This window comes from Rhodnius prolixus, unplaced genomic scaffold, assembly GCF_049639745.1.
Source record: "Rhodnius prolixus isolate KJV_2025 unplaced genomic scaffold, Rpr scaffold_2, whole genome shotgun sequence".
Classification (NCBI taxonomy): domain Eukaryota; kingdom Metazoa; phylum Arthropoda; class Insecta; order Hemiptera; family Reduviidae; genus Rhodnius; species Rhodnius prolixus.
In genome coordinates this window covers 57,169,078-57,191,692 of record NW_027411592.1, presented here as the reverse complement: position 1 = coordinate 57,191,692, position 22,615 = coordinate 57,169,078, and the positions used below count along the sequence as shown (strand labels likewise).

At 36.7% G+C, this 22,615-nt stretch overlaps 1 protein-coding gene across 2 annotated transcripts in view; it reads right to left on the bottom strand.

Annotated features, from left to right (window-relative positions):
- Window positions 1–22,615, bottom strand: part of LOC141450051 (Krueppel-like factor 7) — a 710,120-nt gene that overhangs the window by 567,445 nt on the left and 120,060 nt on the right. Inside the window, exon 2 of one of the 2 annotated variants that reach the window (XM_074120069.1) lies at window positions 20,752–20,818. The exons of the other annotated variant lie outside the window; for it this stretch is intronic. Within the exon in view, the coding sequence (XP_073976170.1) occupies window positions 20,752–20,784 (33 nt within the window). The 5' untranslated portion in view covers window positions 20,785–20,818. The remainder of the gene's footprint in view (window positions 1–20,751; window positions 20,819–22,615) is intronic. 2 annotated transcript variants of the gene reach the window in all.

Here is a 22,615-nt window from a genome sequence, read left to right as displayed (position 1 = left end):
CTAATTAAAATTCTTGTCTATTATTGATAATTATTGAGGGTCTTTGGAATAGGAGAATGAAAAGGTGGACCAGATCATGCCAAGTTCAAGTACTTAGAAGCGTGTATCTAAACGAGGATGGATCAGACATGTGTATGAGGAGATTAAGAAATGAACAGGTAGGTACTGTAGGTAAGCGCGCCAAGAAGGGCTTCCTCAGTAACAGAGTACGAAGCTGCCCGGGTCTATAGATCGACAAAGTACCTAGAAGCGTGTATCTAAACGAGAATGGACCAGACATGTGTTTGAGGAGATTAAAAAATGAACAGGTAGGTGCTGTAGATAAGCGCGGCCAGGAAAGGCTTCCTCAGTAGCTGCCCGGGTCTATAGGTCGACATTTCTCCCCCATACCCACATACTATTATCGGGAGTCCTGGACATTAACAAAAGTAAATATACAGGCAAACTGATATGAGGTATGTGAGGATAATTGAGGGGAAGACCAGAAACGAAAAAAGGATTCGTAACGCTACAATAAGAACCAGCTTGAAGAAGCGTTTAGAAGAGAATAGGTTAAGCTAGTTTGGGCACGTTCTGGGGATGGATTCCGGGAGAATGGCTTCTGGAGCACAAGTGGAGGAGAACGAAGAGGAAGAGATAGATGATAAGAGGAGGTAAATGAGGCGTAGAGAAAAGAGGAAGAAGACAAAGAGGAAATGGTGGAAGAAGTACAAGTAGAAGGGAGCAGAGTAGAAGAAGTGTATAAAGATGTTGATGATGACAGTAAATATTATTTAATTTAATTTAAAACTTTCATTCACCATCAGAGGTTTATTGGCACTGTAGTTTCAACTTTCAAAAACAAAAAAACTCACAAAACTATCACACATCACACTTGACGACAGTGTGAAAGTGATTACAGCGTGTCTGTTTATCGCAGAATCATTTTTTTTTTTAAGCAAAAACCAATAGGAATTTCTCAGACTTACTAAATCTCCAGTGACTGGATTGATCAGGTTTACGCAGAGAAAATAACTTTACAGTTCAGAAAGCTATCTTCATTAATAATGGTAATAAAATTGAAAGATACCTATTTGATAATAAATCGTGAACAGACCAATTACATAATGAGTATTGAAATAAAAAAAAATATTAATTTGATAACAAAATGAAGTGAGATAAATAGCATAAAGATTAGTCTGTCATAATTAATCATTTCTTAATGATTACAGTTTTTATAATCAATTAGAGTTTAAATTAAAAAAATAATTATTATTAATCAATATTTTATTGACTGTGATTACTTTACTCCTTGCTTAGTTCTAGAAAAAAATAAAATAAATGAAATATACACGTCATTTTTCAAGTCAAATTTGATAATTCCGGTTTTCAAAGTATTAATTATCGACTGGCTTTTCAAATGGAGAATCAAAACTAACGTTACAAAATCAAATTTTATAGTATTTACTCTCAGACGGAATATCCTACCTTCCATCATCTTGAACCAAACTCCTGTACCAACTGTGGACCAAGTACGCTACCATGGACTGTACCTAGACAAACGGTTGACATGGAATCCCCCAAACTAGACTGAAAAGACAAGAAACTTAACCAACGTTACAAAACTTCTCTACAGACTACTTGAGACAAACGATCGAAACGATCGAAAAACAAAAGACTCATATCTACTGTTACTGCGACCTATTTGGGGTCATACGGCATCGAAGTATGGAGGATCGACTAAGACCGTTCCAATTCTCTACACCTCCAGACTTTACAGTCCAAAAATACTACTGAAAACAACTTAACGTTCCATTCTAATATTTCTAACCTCACCATTCATATTGTTCTCACAAATCCCTTTCATTAACGACCTATTACTGAAACTCGTTTCTTAAAATTTCATTCCTTTACAGCAGCTCATCTTAATCCTCTAATTTAACACTTATCTTCTTCCACATTACATTACTGTGGACAAAGTACGCTACCTTGGACTGTACCTAGAAGCAAACGGTTGACATGGAATCCCCCCCAGACTAGACTGAAAAAGACAAGAAACTAACCAAACGCTACAAAACTTCTCGCCAGACTACTTGACGAACGATCGAAACTTGACATAGATACTCGTAACAAAAGACTCTTATACCTTCTTTAACTGCGACCTATTTGGTCGTCGAAGTATGGGGATCGACTAAAAAAGTTCCAACTCACTACGCCTCCAGGCATTACAGTCAAAATACTATTGAAAACTACTTAACGCTCCGTTCTATATATCTAACCTCACTATCCATAATGATCTCAAAATCCCCTTTCATTGCAGATCTTGCTAACACTCGTTTTCTCAAATTCATCATTCCACAAAAGATTTTTTGAGGCTCTGGGTTAAGCAGATTTATAGGAAATTTAATGCTCTTTCGTTTTGGAATAAGCAGATTTGTTGTTGGATAAAGGATAGAAAAGTTACGGCCGTTTTTATGGTGGAAAAACGTGAATATCGACGGAAAAGTTAAAAATGTTAAATATCTTGGACACTATTGGAGAATCGGGCCAAAGTGAATAGAATATTTTTTGTTGCATTCCAGCTGCTGAATCACCTCCCCGAAGTTTCGCGACCTCTCCTCCGTGTACATCCTCTGTATAGTGAGTGAACACATTAGCTTTAAAAAAAAACGGAAACATGCGCATACACACCGAAAATTAAAAATCACTTTTTCTGACTCATTGGAACTTAAAATTTATATTTCCGGTAAAAACCGAAAATCAAAAATCTGCACGATCACTTCCGGGAACTAAAAAAAAAAGAGGAAGTAAAAGAAAGACATGGTCATTTTAATCAATTTTGAAAGATATTTATTTTTTCTTTCAAAGAAAATTGTTGATTTACGATATACTGAACTGGAAAATGTAAAAAGAATTGAGAGAAAATGGTATGAATACTTTTTCTCATCTTTTATTAGTGTACAGTTATGTACTGTTTGATGAAAATCAAAATGGATAAAAAAGGAAGCAAGGAGTAAAAATAAAAACAGGACGAGATGAATATTTGGAAAAGTAAGGGAAGTGATTTCCGCCTGACCGGGCAAACCTCCGCCTACAGCTCTTTGACTACACTGCAACCACTTCAACCTCGCAGTAAATCAAATTCAAGAAAAGCCAAGAATGAGGTAAGAGAATTCTAGAAAGGGCGTCTCCCCTCTCACCACCCCCAGCATCACACACATAGGGCCAATCTAACCAGTCAAGTACAAACATATACATAAAACAGAGCCTACAGAGGAGCGCCGGACCAGTTCTGCAAAGGCTGCAAGGAAAAGGAAAGAAGTGTTTAACATCGTCAGAATAAAATTGTACCACCAACGTCGTTGCCCTCTCATTTCTGGTAGCCACCCACACCCTCAAAATAGAATGTGGGAGAGGTGGAGTAAAGAAGGGAGATTTGCAATGGATGATCTAACTCACAGTATATGGCTTTTTCTAATTCCTGACTGGTTTCTAATATTCGCCCATCATCAGATTAGTGTAGCCTACACTGAGTAGAGGTTTTACTTGACATCACAATTATCCTGGACACACTCTAATTCCTTGAGTGAGAGCAAATTAGTTGGTTTCTACAAATGATTTGTACCATCACATCATCCAACAACTTCCAACTTCTAAAGAAACTCCTGATGAAGAACATCAACGGTAATACGAAACGTAGAGATATACGTAAATCATAATTTAAGGCCTAACCTGTTTTATTTGCAAACAAATTCTATTCAAGGTGCTTCTGGAAGAGAAAGAGAACGTCTTTAGGCTATTCTTTAAAATATTTCTACAGTATAATGTACGGTAACTGAGCCTTATACATTATTAAGGCTAAATTGTTGCTAAAAACAAAAACGAAACTACCGTCTTAACAGAATAAAGTTTACACATTTTTTTGTAATAAAACTGTTTCCGGTAGGACAGTTGTATAAGGGTTGATCGTCAAAAACTGCACGAAAAAGCCCAACACCCAACTTTGACAATTTTTTTCTATTTTTCTATAAAAGATAAAATTCCCAAATTTCCTTTATAATATAGGGCAAATCCTCCTTTATGACTGTAACTTTTTCGTAATAACATAGATTAATTAGTTTTTTTATTTTTTTTCATCTGGCCAGGAATGGAGCTAACACTTCTTTCATCGGTCCGGAGCCTGTCCTGGGGATCACCAGGGTTTCGGTTCGGAGCACGAAAAGAACTGGGTGATGTGTCCTGGGGTTAAAGCACAGCAAGACTATTGCTTGCCTTGTCTGTGTAGAACCAAAGAGACCCTGTGTTTGGGCAGAAATCAGATTACTCTGATTACAGGCCTATTCACGGGGCACGATAGGTTCAAGAAGCATCTGCGCAAGGTGGGGGGCTTATCACCTCGGAGCCGTTGTGCAGATTATGTCAGGAAGAGGAGGAAACGGCCTCTCACCTGTTGTTCGATTGCGTTGCAATCCTTGAGGACCAAAGGAGATAGTAGCGCAAAAAGAACTAGTAGGGAAAGTCCTCAACCTCTTTAGGAGAGGAAGGTTCGCCTACTAGAACTAAGAAAGGGCTGGCACAATAAGTGTTCTGTGGCTGCGGTGGCGCGGGGTGTAGGTCCCGTCCCATCTACTATCTAATCTATCTAATCTAATTAGTTTTTGAGAAAAACGATGCCAAAAAATGTGCAAAAATTGTTCTTGTTCTTATTCTTCTTGTATTATCTACAAAATAGCTCTAAATTTTGTAATAACAAAATTTGAAAAGAGCCGTAGCATCTAAATTTGATTTAAATGGCTAGTAAAGTAAAGTAATCGCCTATTTTTTCAGGCGGGGCTTAACGTCCAACTACCAATTAGATGATTTAAATGGCTAAAAGTCTAGTATTTGTTTAAACTATTCGCTGCTATATCAGACATTCTGACCAAATTTTAGGTCTCGTAAACTTTTGTTTTCAGAGTAAAAAAATATTGTGGCCTACATTGAATTATTTACAAAAATAACCACCAATATGATCGAGGTCAACATCCTTAACTCTAAAAACCTAGCATACTTATACGGCTACAATAGATAGATTCGACAAACAGGTGTCCCAGCCCTCCTGACGTCACTTGTTTATCTTTATTCCCACCTGTGTACCTGTGTGTTCATTATTACCCACTATCTTATCTACTATTCTGTAATTAATCAGCACACAAAAATTTTGCTTTTAAAATGAAATTAAGAAATAAATTTTATTAACCACGGTGAAAATAACTTGGTGAACTAACTCACAGGTCTTGTCCCACAAAGTCTGAACGTTGCAACGTTTACATTAATCCGAATTACCGTCTGTGAGATACATTTAATTATTGACGATATTACCTAGCTTGTAAAACTACGCATTAGACCGAAATCTGCCTTTAGACGGCGCTTAAATTTGTCATCAGAATGCCCAAAGGAAACGAAATTTTACTTGTAAAATCATTCAAATTAAAGTTATAGATCTTCAAGCACGCAAAGTATCTACAAAGTTTTCAAAGACAATCGTAGTCTGGATTTTCGAAGAGAAGTAAAAAATACTCGTACATTCAGTAAACTTCTGATTGGACGGATTATTCCCAAAAATAATGATGTACAAATGTATTTTTGGATTACAACCTTCATTATTTAGTTTAGGGAAAAGCTTAGAATTAGACAAGGATATAATTTGCAAGAAAAAAGGATAGAAAAAGGAAAACCCGCAGCTAGAGGAGGAGAAAGGAAGGACATTTTTAATTCTTTTGTGTATACTGTAGGGGAATGGAAGGATCTTAGTTGGTTATTTCGCGGCATGATGGATAAGGATGTGTTTCAGTAGACGATTTTGGATAAAGGAGTGTAGGGGGACTTATGGAAGTTATCTTATGATAGGAGTTGATTCTGAGGAATCTGTACCTCAGTCTGGATGTTAAAATAAAGTAATTTTTTCAGGTCAAACTACCAAATTAGGTGTCGTGAACGGAGGTGACTAGCAAACATACTTTACTATAAATTTCTCATATTAACCAATAAATAAAATCCAAGGCCTAAACACCGGGGGAATCGAACCCACTAAACCAACAATACATCTTAGCATTGCGGGTCTAATCCTCTTAACCGCTCGGCTACCGTGGCGCCTCTGTCTGGATGTTTCTTCTGGTATTACTAACTCCAGGCAGAGTAGATGTAGAGTAAAATTAACCTGATGACCATTTTGTTGAGGAGGAGTTCATTCTGTGCAGTTTCCAGTTTTGTGAGAGTGAAAGGGTAAAGTAGTCGTATAGATTCCAGTCTAGTAGTTTGTTGGTCCAAAGTTAAGCCGAGATTGACTCAGTTGGACCACCAGGATCAGAATACTGGTGTGTCTAACTTATCTGTTGAGAAAGGGTCTACGTTTAGTATGGCGTTAGTCTGCTCACGGCAATATTTAGTCAGACTCTCCTACATGATTTTTAAAAACAGGATCACATTTCAAAATAAAAGGCTACTTTAAGCAAAGGCAAACCAAATCCCGTTTCATGGAACAATAAATCTATTTTAAAAGTTGATTATACTTTTGTAAAAAAAAAAAAAAAAAATTACGTTGCTCCACAAAAGAACACTAAAATAAAGAAGATAAAAACCTTAAAGGAAAACTGATGAAGGAAATGTGAATCATGAGTAAATAATGAATCAGTCATACTCGCCTTTATGATGTTCGTCAGAAATAAATGATTCATGAAAAGACCCACTCACATTATGAAAGACTATTTCTAGATATGATGATTGGAATTTTCAATTTAATGTAGTTTTCTATTTTAAAATTTAAATTATTTTCTAAATATATTTTTTGTTTTTCTTTTATCCTCACCTTTGAGAAAATAAGAGCAAAAATAATTTAAAAAAATGTATGACATAAAAAAAGTTAGGACAGTAAATATTATACATTTTTTCATTTTCTCTTCAATAAGATAAAATCCAGAGAAAATGTCGTTTTTATTTTCATTTTTACCGGAAAATAGCTGTTCCGAGGTTTTCACAGACGGAATAAATAATTTATTTTTACGACTTATTCTTCAATACAAATTCAATTCAAAAGAAAAACCTTCAGTTCACACTAAATTTTTGATGAGGTCCAATAGCTACATCCCTCAGCAGTATTGCCCGAGTGTTTTCCTTGACGTCGCTCAGGCGTTCGACAGGGTGTAGCACGAGGGACTACTGTTTAAGCTGAGGGAGATTCTTCCTCATACTTAAATCCTACCTAAAAGATCGATATACTTCAGAGTCAACTGTGGAGCAGCAGACTCTTATATCCATCTAGCCAGGAGCTGGTGTTACTCTGGGCAGTATCCTAGGTCCTCTTATATAGCAGATGTAACCACAACATCCAAATCCCATTCTTTCCACCTTTGCTGACGATACTGCTGTCTTAGCTCCTCATTCCGATCCTTTTATCGCTACACGAGCTCTACAAACACCCATCAACCACTTACAGGACTGGCTTTTCAAATGGAGAATCAAAACTAACGTTACGAAATCAAAGTTTATAGTATTCACTCTCAGACGGAAAATCCTACTTCCCATCATCTTGAACCAAAAACTCCTGTACCAACTGTGGGCCAAAGTACGCTACCTTGGACTGCCCCTGGGACAAACGGTTCACATGGAATCCCCCAGATTAGACTGGAAAAGACAAGAAACTAACCAAAAGCTAAAAAACTTCTCGCCAGACTACTTGACAATCGATCTAAACTTTTTTATTTATTTATTTATTTATTTTCACAACTGCAGTATAATTCTGCATCAAGTGAAGCTGATACAACATGATAATGGAATAGATACATGAATACATGAAGGGAGAATTCCCAAAGTGGGACAGTTCACTATTGTACATTGGCTCTTACTTCATTTAGAAGATCGCGTGGCCACTTGCGCTTCAATCGCCTGGGAGGATTTGCTGGTAGAGTGGTAAGTTGCGCTACTAGAGGATTGGGATGTGAGGTGATTGATGTGTGGAATTTAAAGTAACGAAATCTTACAGCTTCTGAAACATAGGGAACATGGAAATCTCGGTGCAAGGTATGATTGGAAACAAAGTAAGGAGCATTAGCGATTCGACGGAGAGTTTTTGACTGTAAGGATTGGATTCTGTAGATATTGGAAGCTTTGGCTGAGCCCCAAAGTTCCATTCCGTAAGTCCAGGCAGGTTTCAGTATCATAGTGTAGATCAGTTGTTTATTCTGTTGAGAGAGTTTAGATCGCTTGTCGAGAAGTCTAGAGAGAAGTTTGTATCGTCTGTTTAGTTCTTTCCGTTTGAGTCTAGTATGTGGATTCCAGGTTAGGCGTTTGTCCATGAAGAGTCCTAGATACTTAACACAATCTGTTGTGGGAAGAGGAGTGAGGTTTAGGTAAACGGGTGGAATCGTCAGAGAAGTAGTTTAATCAATTTAGTTTAGAGATTTCCATATTATTTATGTTTTCGGCTGGCCCAAAGTTATTGACTTAGGTGAGAAAGGTGCATTGTGTAATTTTTTTATTAATATTATTATTATTCCCCACACTAGACTTAAAAAAACAGAACTGAACAGACGCTATCAACTACTTAAAAGACGACAGATCAAAACTCTTTCTCTGGACAACTAAAGACTGATTTATACTTCTATTTTGAAACCCATCTGGGCGTATGGAATACTCGTATCAACCAAACGCTCCAATCTCCAAAGGATTCAATCGCTACAATCTAAAATATTTCGAACTATTGTACACGCTCCTTTTTATGTCTCCAACCTGGACTATACACACTGATCTTAAAATTCCTTTTGTCACACAAGTTGCTAAAACAAGATACAGAAAACTCCACTTCAACCTGCAATCTCATATAAATCCTCTGGCTAAAAATCTTTCTACAAGAACTCTTCCTGACAACCCGGACAAGACGTCTTTAAAGACAGTGTCTTCGTGATCTCCTCTCCAGTGAAGAGAGTGACTAACCATATAATGTTTTGGACTGTTACCACTGGGTAACTTCTCCACTCATTTACTTCTACTGTTCACTGTTATCATTGTTACTTATAGCGCTAATGCGCTGATTGTAGCATAAATAAACGCAAAAATAAATTCTTATTATTTTAATGAATCGTAAAACAATTTGACTTTGTAAAAATATTGAAATAAACATTAATGAAAACTAGAATACTTTTAATGGTTTTATACGTATAATGTTTTTAGTATAGGATAATGTAGATATGTTTCAGAATTGTAAAGTTGGAGTTGTGTTAGAGAAAAATGGCAATTATATATCGTCATTAAAAAAAAAATCTAAAGCCTGGACAAAAAAGGACTGTCGAAAAAAAAACCGGAAATGAGAAATGGAACATGGAATAAATTTCCAATATTCACTTTGAGAACAGACCAACCAAAACGGAAGAGAAGAATACAAACCAACGAGAGCCGTTAGAGAAAACACACAGACACAAACACACCAAAAAAAATGAGTCTTTCTTATCGAATATGCTTTAAATCTCTTTGGGATACAACTGGTACTTATATAAGCGCGCTATTTTCGTAGTGGACGGAAATACAAATGAGGCATCATAGCGCGCAAACGCCGTCAACTAACCAACGTGGGTTGGCGTGTATTTAAATAAATTTAAAGAGAGAAAGAAAGAGAGAGAGAGACTGAGGTGGAGCGGGGGACGAATAATGTTCATATATCTCGGAATATTGAGAGTAACAATATATATACTCGTATGTATTTATTTCAAAATTCTTGTAATTACTACATTTTTTAAAATTTCAATTCAAGATGCAACATCTATAATAAGAACCAGTGTTTACTGTTTCCAAGAGCAGATGTTACATTTCTGCCAACTGTTTCGACTAATTAAAATGAAATTTCTCAAAATAGACGAATTAAAACATTCTACTTCCTGTTCTCTTTAGAAAAAAAAAAAAAAAAACGGAAGTATTGCGATCTTGTGTTTATTTATTTATTTTGTAGTTTCTATTTCCTTTTTTCTCGCGAAAATTTTCCTAGTTTAAGGAAAATTTTGCAATAGATTTTTTTTATTATTATTATTGAACAAACATAAAGGACTGTATCGAGTTGAAATATCGATTATCTCATTAGCTACTAAAAAAAAACGTTGTTGGGGAAATAACAATGCTGCGATAAATACAGATCAATATGGGAAAATTCTATGAGACTAAGTGAGGGCTTGATAAACATTGGGCAAAACGTAATTTACAAGATTTTCTTTTATGTAGAGTATGTTTAGATGTATTTATTATTTTCACTCAATAGAGGTGGGAAATGAGTTAGCGACTATTATGGTTTTTATAGGGTCTCATCGGTTCCCCAAACGAGGAAATTTTTTTGAACAAATGGAAAATTAATTAAAAAATATGGTACTTTCGGTTTAGGATTTGAATCCCTAATTAACCAAATACTTTGTTGAGAACTAATCAAAGTATTAGACGACCTCAAAGCATCCTGTGATTTTCCTGAGTTTTGGTAACAATAATTTGGAAAAACCAGGGAAAGGATTAGCTCATTGGTTAACAAATATTGGGATTCCTATGCGGAGATTCTAGGTTCGAATCCAGAGCTGCTAGCTCTCTTAGACTTTACTTTTCTTTGGAACTTCTAACAGCTCACTCTCCGAAGGCCGGGCAGTCATTAAAAAAAAAAAAAAAAAAAAAAAAAAATGTACATACAGGGTGTTCATTTTAAGACGGCTCAAATGCAAATTCATGCTTAAACGGTTAATCTGAGCAAATAAAAATTTCTTGCCCGTCACCATTAGTTTCAGAATATATGACTTGCTTTTAGATTGCTGCCCGCATACGCGGCTTACGCGCGACCAAAAGTGAGGGTTCGCAGTTGACCCCCATTTTGAAGCATGTACTGTGCCTTCAAAGGTGTCTCCACAGATACAGAGAACAGTTGATAACCTGCTGGCTAACCCTGGCTTGCGAGCCAGAGGAGGCACCAGTACATACTTCACAAGTTGAGTAAAGTGCATTATTTGATAAATTAAGGAATAAGTTTGATCCTTTACATGAAAGATATTGATCACTTAAATATGTGGCAGGTGGTTTCCAATTTTTTTTTGGTAATTAAACGCAACTCTCCCAATATTATCAAATAATTATTAAACCTTCTTGTTTGTAACAGATGTAAAATTAATTTTTAGCCATTTTGTGTATGCTTTGAGAACATCTAAAGCTCTTAACATTTGATTTTTCTTAGAAAACCTCACTCGGAAAACGACTTATTTCTCGATATTAAGAAAAAATACTAGCTTTACTGCCTTGGCAATATTTTCAGAAGAAATAGGGATGAAAAAATACATAAAAATGACCTATCGTATGCACTTCTTTCTCTTTGATAACAAGTTAAAAAAATTGAAATATGATTAATAAATACCAGATTTTGGAAATGGCCTAGCACCTTTAATTTTGAAGTTATCGAATTGCGGTTTCCGGTTTCTTTCACAAGTTTTTATACTCTTTAAAAGTGTGTGTATGAAAATGGGGGTTAACTGTGTACCCTCACTTTTGGTCGCGCGTCAGCCGCGTATGCGGGCAGGAATCTAAAATCAATTCCCATATTCTTGGAACTAGAGGTGACGGGCAACAAATTTTGTCATCTACCATTTTTTGCTCAGATTAACCGTTTAAGCACGAAATGCATTTGAGCCGTCTTAAAATGAACACCCTGTATCGTATATATCATTTCCTTTCTGTGGCCATCAAAGCAGATACTTCCTTTGAATTTCGATCATTTGAAAAACTGATAAGAGGATATATATCGAAAAAACTGATAAGAGGATATATATCGAATAAATAAATAAAAATCAGCTGTTTAAAATAATCATTTAAAGCGATGGTCAGCTGCCCTAATCCTATTACAGACCAAAAAAACAAATTGCGTCAGCTACATGTAATCGATAGCATCAAACAATATTAGTATAAAGCAATATTAAAAATTAACAAAAATTTAAACATCTTCCTGAAATACCCTCCCTAGAAATGTCATTTTTAGATTTTATTTAAATGCATGAAATGAATTCCAACACGTATTGGATTTATTTTTACCATTTTAATCGCATTTTTAATTTATATTTAAAATTTACGAACATATATAAATGTCATATGATGCTTTTACTGCACTATTAAATACAGAATTTAGAATTTATAAAATTTAGAGATACATAAGTTTGAGGTTTAATTAAAATTAATAATTTAAGTTCTTGAAAATTGCCAGAAATCATTTATTTAAAAAAAAAATAAATAAGGCTATTAGAAAAGTTAATTATTTTTTTTAAGAATGGAAGATGAAAGAATGGCTAAAGAGAGTTTCGGGTCTGGGAAGCTGAAGGAAGAAAAAGAAGAAAGTGCAGACCCAAGAATACGAGGGTCGTTTGAAAAGTCCGTGCAAAAATAAAAACTACTTAATTTTTTGGGGTAAACCTTTTTTATTTTTCAACATAGTCTCCTTTTATGCTTATACGCTTCGTCCAACGCTGCTCTAGTTTGTTGATCCCTTCCGAATAATAGGATTTGTCCAAGTCTGAAAAATAGCCATTTGTTTCTGCAATCACCTCCTCGTTTGAATAAAATCTTTTTCCCGCCAGCCATTTCTTCATATTGGGGAACAAATAGTAGCCCGAGGGAGCCAAGTCTGGAGAATAGGGGGGATGTGAAACGAGTTGGAACCCTATTTCCATTAATTTTGCGACCACAACTGCTGAGGTGTGAGCTGGTGCGTTGTCGTGATGGAAAAGGACTTTTTTGTGGGCCAATCGTGGGCGTTTTTCTTGCAGCTCGATTTTTCAAACGGTCCAATAACGATGAATAATATGCACCTGTAATAGTTTTACCCTTTTCCAGATAGTCAATGAGGATTATTCCTTGCGAATCCCAAAAGACAGTCGCCATAATCTTTCCGGCCGAAGGAACGGTCTTCGCCTTTTTTGGCGCAGATTCCCGCTTGGTAACCCATTGTTAGATTGTTCTTTGGTCTCAGGAGTGTAGTGATGTATCCATGTTTCATCCACAGTGACGAAACGACGCTGTCTTAACGAAATCTTAACGACCGACAGCTGTGCTGCGTAAAGCCTACTCTTTCCATTGCAGCGTCTCACGTGTTTATAGAGAAATCTGTCTGACCGGAATCGTCGTTTTGTGTAAGAGGTGTTAGTTTCGTTTTGCCGTGATAACATGATACTACACAACGTAGTAGAGCAACGAATTGTTGTGAAATTTCACATCAAAACTTGGTAAAAACCGCTATTGAAACTTGATCTTTCATTTAAAAGAAGTTTATGGCGATGAATGTTAATCACGTGCTCGAGTTTTTGAATGGTTCAAGTGGTTTCCAAGATGGCCGAGAAGAAGTCGGAGATGATGACCGCCTGGGTCGCCCTTCCACATCCAAAAATGGATGAAAATATCGGATTATAATTAATCAACATTACTGCCGTGAGGTGCTTGCTCAACTCCGTGAAAAGAGTAAGGAAAAAAAAAAAAACGACCCGATTTTGTGGAAGAACAAGTCACAGGGTTCTCTCTATCAAGACAACCGCGGCGCCGGCTCACACTGCATTGTCCGTCAAGAAGACGTTTTTAGCCAAGTACAACATCCCAGTTTTAGGCCATCCGCCTTATTTGCCTGACCTGGCGGCCCCATGTGACTATAGATCTGTTCCCCAAAGTCAAATCTGCATTAAAAGGAACACGATTTCAGTCCGCTGTTGAATCTGTGAAAGAAAAAGCGGCAAGCGTCATGCAGGAGCTCACAGAAAAAGGACTTCCAGCACTGTTTCCGAACAATGGTAAATTCGCATGGAGCGTTGTAGGGATAGGGGAGTGGTGTATATTGAAGGTGATAATAACTAAATACGTATAAATTTAAAATAAAATGTTTTTTACAGCAATAGTCTCGTTATTTAATAGCCACACCTAGTACGTATATCTCAGAATTCTATCAAGTTGGTCCATCAATGAAATGGTGGGGGGCAGCAGAAAATTTACCCCATTATGAGAAAACACACAATAGTGTGTTCAACGTTCTAAAGAGCAAAATCAACAGGAAGGAAGTGTTCCTCAAAAAAAAAGATCGGCTTTGCCGATTATTTTTTGGATTTATAGATGAATGACAGTAATTAGAATATAAGGCAATGTGAAATTAGAGTACAACCAAATTGACACCAAAAATAATCTTGGATAAATTAAAATGGAGCTACGAAAATATGATAATAGCGCCGCATAGGCAAATAAAAACAAAAAGATAACCGACGTCGGCTGCTTGAAGTACCTAAAACAAATGAAGACCATTCAACGTTTGTTCAGATTGATGATAACTGTTCAATTTTCTTCTGCTCGAAGTGCAACTGCATTTCCGGCCTCCCCCCCCCCCAATCTGTTCTCTTTTCTTCTTCCAGCCAGTCTTACTGGAGCAAATGCGATGATCTCCTACTTTCTTGCGATGGTAAGAGATGAAGAGGAAATGCAAGAGAGAAAGGAAGCTTCGTTCTCTGTAGTGCTGCACGAGACCGAGACGAGGCGAGACTTTATGCAGTCTCGATCTCGGTCTCGGTCTCGGTCGCTCAAGTCTCGGTCTCGGTCTCGTCGAGATATCTCGGTCTCAGTCTCAGTTTTTTTAAATTTTTGTTTAAGTATTAAAAGCGGTTTGCTATTAATAATCTTTTCAAAAAATGTTATTATTTTCTAATAATTATTTTAATTTATATATTAGTAATGAAAATGTGTGTAAAAGAAGACAACTACTTACACTTCAATGCATCATATATTACTATTACTGTTATATATCTTTATATAATTTCAAAAAGATGTTAAAAACGCGCCAAATGAAAGACCCAAATAACATATCTGCCTACTATAACAAGTTGATTCGTGAAATAAAAAATACACCTCCCAACAAACTTCCCGCTCCATTAGTTATGGCTGTTGGTGAAGATAAAGAATCTGTTGATTCACCTTTTGACGACGACGACGACGACTGCATCAATATATTTGCACCATTTGCTCAAAAATCAGCAAATATCACCGAAGCATGGAAGACAGAAATAATTAATTAGACCAAGCACCAGTAGACGTTGACATTTTAGAATGGTGGAAAACACTTGAGAATTCCCTTCAAAAATTTGTCTAGAATGGCAAAAGATATTTTTAGTATCTGTGCAACTTCAGTGCCATCGGAAAGATTATTTTAGCAAGCTGCGATGATAATGACCAATAGAAGATCTTCTTTAACTTCTGATTCAGTAAAAGCTCTTTTATGTATCAATGCTTAGGCAAAGAGTATCTTAAAAACGAAAATAGTGCGAGACCTGCGAAGCTAATGAGTATTGTGGTACTAGGTTCGCTTCCCGGTCTTAGGCTTTGGATTTTATTTAATGGTTAATATGAGAAATTTACAGTAAAGTATGTTTGCTAGTCGCCTCCGTCCGTAGTTGGACGTAAAGCCCCGCCAGAAAAATAGGCGATTAGTTTACTTTGCTTAATTTACTTATGTAATTCGATGTCAAATAGATGTAGTAATATTGAACATACGAGGGTCGTTTGAAAAGTCCGTGCAAAAATAAAAACTACTTAATTTTTTGGGGTAAACCTTTTTTATTTTTCAACATAGTCTCCTTTTAGGCTTATACACTTCGTCCAACGCTGCTCTAGTTTGTTGATCCCTTCCGAATAATAGGATTTGTCCAAGTCTGAAAAATAGCCATTCGTTTCTGCAATCACCTCCTCGTTTGAAAAAAATCTTTTTCCCGCCAGTCATTTCTTCATATTGGGGAACAAATAGTAGTCCGAGGGAGCCAAGTCTGGAGAATAGGGGGGGGAGGTGAAACGAGTTGGAACCCTATTTCCATTAATTTTGCGACCACAACTGCTGAGGTGTGAGCTGGTGCGTTGTCGTGATGGAAAAGGACTTTTTTGTGGGCCAATCGTGGGCGTTTTTCTTGCAGCTCGGTTTTCAAACGGTCCAATAACGATGAATAATATGCACCTGTAATAGTTTTACCCTTTTCCAGATAGTCGATGAGGATTATTCCTTGCGAATTCCAAAAGACAGTCGCCATAATCTTTCCGGCCGAAGGAACGGTCTTCGCCTTTTTTTGGCGCAGATTCCCCCTTGGTAACCCATTGTTTAGATTGTTCTTTGGTCTCAGAAGTGTAGTGATGTATCCATGTTTCATCCACAGTGACGAAACGACGCTTAAAGTCCTGAGGATTCTTCTGGAACAGCTGCAAACCGTCCTTGCAACACTTCACACGATTTGAAAATCACTCGACTTCCTCGATTCAAACGAATGCCAAACACAAAGAAATAGACCGATCTGGCTGAAACTTGGTGTGTGTTCTTCCAAGAGATGCTACTAACTAAACATAACCTCGATACGCGCCAGTAGTGCTATCTCTCTGACTTTGCACGGACTTTTCAAACGACCCTCGTATATAATAAAATCGTAACTTTTAATAATTAATTCAATACCTGTAATGATTATTTATTAATAAAGGACACAATTTTATAATTTTGTAGCTAAAAATTAATATTTGAAAAACCGAGACAAGACCGAGATTTCTCGACGAGATATATATCATGTCTCGGTCTCGGTCTCGGTCTCGGTTGCTCAAGTCTCGTCTCGGTCTCGTTTCTCGTGTAGCACTAGTTCTCTTACGTTATAAATCTTACGTACGTCATTCTCCGTACCATTTATCACTTCCTATGCTAATTCCTAATAATGAAATTAATGTCTCAGTGATCGTTTTTCTAATAATAATAATTATTATTATTATTCGGAATAGTAAATAATTTTTATGAAATAATTGTGGGATAACAAAATTGTAATAGAGAAAAAGTTGCATTTTTTATCAGTAAAACATTGGATATCATAAAATTAACGTTCCAAAATGTTGATAAGATTAATGTGTTTTTACAAGGATGTGTTTATTTATGAACATTTCAACAATTCCTCAGAGGAAAATACTCTTATTAAAAAAAAAATTGAATACTCATACGACTCCCCCCTAGTACTATACTCTAAGTTCGAAACTCACTAATTTCTTTTCAAACTCCTGGGAGTTTGAGTTATATTTAATTCTTAGTACTTTTAAAAGGAATCTATCGACTCCTTCAGTTCGAGAAGTTCCCCTATTAAATCGAATGTTTAGGATAAAATGTTTCCATTATATATACGTTTAAAAATAAAATCGGTGCAGCTGTTTGCGAGAAAATAAGGGAAAATTCCAGCCATTAAAACAGCACTTCCGGCAAGCGTACAGTAATGGCACGTTAGAGGAATACGAGGGTCGTTTGAAAAGTCCGTGCAAAGTCAGAGAGATAGCACCACTGGCGCGTATCAAGGTTATGTTTAGTTAGTAGCATCTCTTGGAAGAACACACACCAAGTTTCAGCCAGATCGGTCTATTTCTTTGTGTTTGGCATTCGTTTGAATCGAGGAAGTCGAGTGATTTTCAAATAAATGGACGAAAAAGAATTTCGTGTGTTGATTAAACACTACTTTATGAAAGGCAATTCGCCTCAGGAGACTAAAGAGAAGCTTGATAAACATTATAGAGACTCTGCACCTTCGATTAGAACAGTTTATAAGTGGTTTCAAAATTTTCGGAGTGGCCATATGGGCACAAGTGACGCCCTGTTGAGGTTTCTACTCCAGAAATCATTGATAAAATCCATGATATGGTGATGGATGACAGAAAAGTGAAAGTGCGTGAGATTGCTAGTGCTGTGGGCATCTCGAATGAACGGGTACATAATATTTTGCATCAACATTTGGACATGACGAAGCTATCCGCAAGGATGGGTGCCGCGATTGTTCACGCTTGACCAAAAACGAAATCGTGTGAAGTGTTGGCAAGGACGGTTTGCAGCTGTTCCAGAAGAATCCGCAGGACTTTAAGCGTCGTTTCGTCACTGTGGATGAAACATGGATACATCACTACACTCCTGAGCCCAAAGAACAATCTAAACAATGGGTTACCAAGGGAGAATCTGCGCCAAAAAAGGCGAAGACCGTTCCTTCGGCCGGAAAGATTATGGCGACTGTCTTTTGGGATTCGCAAGGAATAATCCTCATCGACTATCTGGAAAAGGGTAGAACTATTACAGGTGCATATTATTCATCGTTATTGGACCGTTTGAAAACCGAGCTGCAAGAAAAACGCCCACGATTGGCCCACAATAAAGTCCTTTTCCATCACGACAACGCACCAGCTCACACTTCAGCAGTTGTGGTCGCAAAATTAATGGAAATAGGGTTCCAACTCGTTTCACATCCCCCCTATTCACCAGACTTGGCTCCCTCGGACTACTATTTGTTCCTCAATATGAAGAAATGGCTGGCGGGAAAAAGATTTTATTCAAACGAGGAGGTGATTGCAGAAACGAATGGCTATTTTTCAGACTTGGACAAATCCTATTATTCGGAAGGGATCAACAAACTAGAGCAGCGTTGGACGAAGTGTATTAGCCTAAAAGGTGACTATGTTGAAAAATAAAAAAGGTTTACTCCAAAAAATTAAGTAGTTTTTATTTTTGCACGGACTTTTCAAACGACCCTCGTATGTAACCACTCCCTCCCTCACACCCAGGAATTTCCTTATTCCATTTTTTCTGCCCCCTCCCAAAAAAATTAAATAAAATAAAAGGAATCGTGTTCACCTGAGATAAGTTTTGTTAAAGACCGATAATCAGATCATTCTCTCTAATTCTAGGCGATCTTAGCCACATCCTTAGCAGAAAGTAAACAAACGTGAACAACATATGAGCATTCACACTACTATTTCAATGTTTTGACTGACAAATTCTCCAAATATTGGGTTGGCAACTAAGTGATTGCGGATTTTAAATAAGAAGGAAAATTCAAATTTTCGCTAAAAAGTATAACTTTATTCAATTAAGCATTTTACGTTTCATGCACGACCTTTTCGGATTAACCTTGTAGTAAACTAATCTCTTTTCGTCGCTAGTAATCAGTCGTTTTGGAAATGGATCAATTTCGTTGTGTTTTAGAAGCGAATCGCAGACGCTAATGCGTTGGGTCAAATGAATTTCCTTAAGCTGTTGAGGGATCCATAAATCGTGTTTCTTGACGTAGCCAAGTGGTTTTAATTTTTTTTTTAATGCATGTACGCGATACATTGAGCTTCTCTGCAATCTCACGAGTTGTGCTATGACGATCTGAATCAAAAATAGTCTTGATATGGGTCTCATCAACTTCAACTGGACAGCCGCGCATTTTCAGTGAAAAATCACCAGAAAGAAATTAGGCAAACCAATTTTGACACTGCCTTTCTTTCAAGGCTTCATGCCCATATACGGCACTTAACGTCTTATGTGCTTGCGATGCGTTCTGGCCTTTTCGGAAATAATATAATAAAATATGTCTGAAATGCGCGTCTTGTTCTTCCATTTTTAAATTGGATAAAAAGGAAACTAAATGACTTATCGATAAAAAATTTTTTACTAAATTAAAGGCGAAAGTCCTAAGAACAAGAAAACAATCCAGCTTAGATGCTTTGATCACGTAAACAAAGCAAAAGAATGTGGTAAAACCATCTGTTCGCAAAATCCGCAATGACTTAGTTGCCAACCCATTATTTAAGTCATATTTCTAACAAAGATTATTAAATTTGCAGCATTTACAGAAAACAGAGGATTTTACTGCACCATGAGCAGACTGAGTTACAATTAAAATCACAATTACTCTCGGCATATAAAGAAATCCCTTATTGGCTCCTGTGACTCAGGGAATCAACAGCCAAAGGCAAATCACATAATCTTGGCCTGCAGCCAAGAACAAGAACAAGGTAGGGATCAGCTGTGGGACGGCAATATTACAGACAAACTGCCCACTTCCGGCCAACTTAAACACTATATACTGTCTTACCCCCCCCCCTTTTAACTGGACCGCTGTTTTGCGAAAGCAATTTGAGATAATTGGTTTCCGATGATGTCTGGGAAAAACAGCACATACCCGAATGGTAAAACTGACTGATATCATGGTAAGATTCAACAATAATCTCATTAGTAAGGGATGCTGAATCTCTGTTAAACTCCCGAATTAACACTTTCCTTAGTAATATTAACATTTTTGGTTTAGGTGAACATTACCGTTCACTTTAAATGTCCACAATGACATGATCAGAGTTGCCAGTCAACTCTAAGATTAATGTCTGAGAAGAAGCCTCAACTCTATATCCTCGGTAGGGTTTAAAAAATTTAATACTGATTCCCCCTGCCCGCTATGTGGGAACAATAAAGATGATCTAATTCATTTCTTAATTATATGGCCGACATTAGATGTCTTAAGATCCAAGTATCTACGTATACGTACATACTAACAGACAAACCACCGCACTACATAAAAACAAACCTCTGCATGATGATGGATAATGTGAAATCATCAAAAGGCCAAGAAAGAAGATGTTTTTCAAAACCGTACATTGGACACTGAAATTGTAACCTTTGTCTTAAACATTACCCTGAGAACTAGCCTAAAGCTAGTTTTTTACCATAAATCTACGTCATACAAAGTGTACATAAAATCCTAGGAGTCATTTCCGAGAAAATTTAAAAAATATGAACAATCCATTTTTTAGTAGAAAGCTATTTCCGGCTGGGAAATTCCGTATTTGACGGATTACACCTTAATTTAATAACTACAATAAATGTCTAAACAAGAAAGAAAGAACATCGTTAATTATATGAAACAATATTAAATCATGCAAAAGAAATAATCTTACCTTTATTGAATAAATACAGCATCCAAGCTGCATCAATAATCCAAACCAATAAGATAAAAATCCTTACCTAAAACAAACCAAACAAAAAATTTTAAAATGCAATCAAAATGTCAGAAAAAAATCAATGTTACAAGAGATAAGGTATTATAAAAGTCCTTTAAGTTCACTTCCTCGTCCACACCCAACAGGAAGTGGTATATTTTTGGAAGGGGTGATTGTTATCAGGTTCAAATTGATCACGTAATTGCCCAGTAATGAAGTTCTAGTTTAACTAATTAGTACTATGAGGATTGTAAAATTGTACCAACTGTAGACTGACTGGTTGCGATCGAGAGGTTGTCCCAAGAACAGGCGGAAGAAGAACCTGCACAAGGATTTAACGAAAATCCACAAGGAAGTTAGCTATAGGCTGAGAGAATGCCAAAGAACAGCTTCATAAGATTTGCTATACTACACCAATAGAAAAATTGAGACTAGAATATCGTAGAGTTCTGATTTTGAGAGTCTTCACAGGATACATCCAATTTTGAGGTCCCTTAAGTCCCAAAAAAATATTTGCGATTTACAAAATGGTCTCTCTCTCTCACTCACTCTCTCACACCTTCTCTCTCTCATTTTTTCATGAGCGCGTGGTTAACGTAATTTTCCACCTTGAAAATGAAAATTCACAGAAAGTGCCCAAAATTGAGTATTGAATTGGAATTTGTTGCAATTAAGTGACAAAACAGTAGCATTTTAGTCGCCACGATAGCCGAGCGGTTAAGAGACTAGAACCAGCAATGCTAAGATGTATTGTTGGTTTAGTGGGTTCGATACCCCCGGTGTCTAGGTCTTGGATTTTATTTAATGGTTAATATGAGAACTTTATAGAAAAGTATGTTAGGCGGTTAAGAGGCTAGACCCACAATGCTAAGATGTATTGTTGGTTTAGTGGGTTCGATTCCCTGTGTCTAGGCTTTGAGTTTTATTTAATAGTTAATATGAGAACTTTATAGTAAAGTATGTTAGGCGGTTAAGAGACTAGACCCGCAATGCTAAAATGTATTGTTGGTTTAGTGGGTTTGATTCCCTTGTTTTAGAGCCTTGGGTTTTATTTAATAGTTAATATGAGAACTTTAAAGTAAAGTATGTTAGGCGGTTAAAAGGCTAGACCCGCAATGCTAAGATGTATTGTTGGTTTAGTGGGTTCGATTCCCTGTGTCTAGGCTTTGAGTTTTACTTAATGGTTAATATGAGAACTTTATAGTAAAGTATGTTAGACGGTTAAGAGACTAGACCCGCAATGCTAAAATGTATTGTTGGTTTAGTGGGTTCGATACCCCCGGTGTCTAGGTCTTGGATTTTATTTAATGGTTAATATGAGAACTTTATAGTAAAGTATGTTAGGCGGTTAAGAGACTAGACCCGCAATGCTAAAATGTATTGTTGGTTTAGCGGGTTCGATACCCCCGGTGTCTAGGCCTTGGATTTTATTTAATGGTTAATATGAGAACTTTATAGTAAAGTATGTTAGGCGGTTAAGAGACTAGACCCGCAATGCTAAAATGTATTGTTGGTTTAGTGGGTTCGATACCCCCGGTGTCTAGGTCTTGGATTTTATTTAATGGTTAATATGGGAACTTTATAGTAAAGTATGTTAGGCGGTTAAGAGACTAGACCCGCAATGCTAAAATGTATTGTTGGTTTAGTGGGTTCGATACCCCCGGTGTCTAGGCCTTGGATTTTATTTAATGGTTAATATGAGAACTTTATAGTAAAGTATGTTAGGCGGTTAAGAGACTAGACCCGCAATGCTAAAATGTATTGTTGGTTTAGTGGGTTCGATACCCCCGGTGTCTAGGTCTTGGATTTTATTTAATGGTTA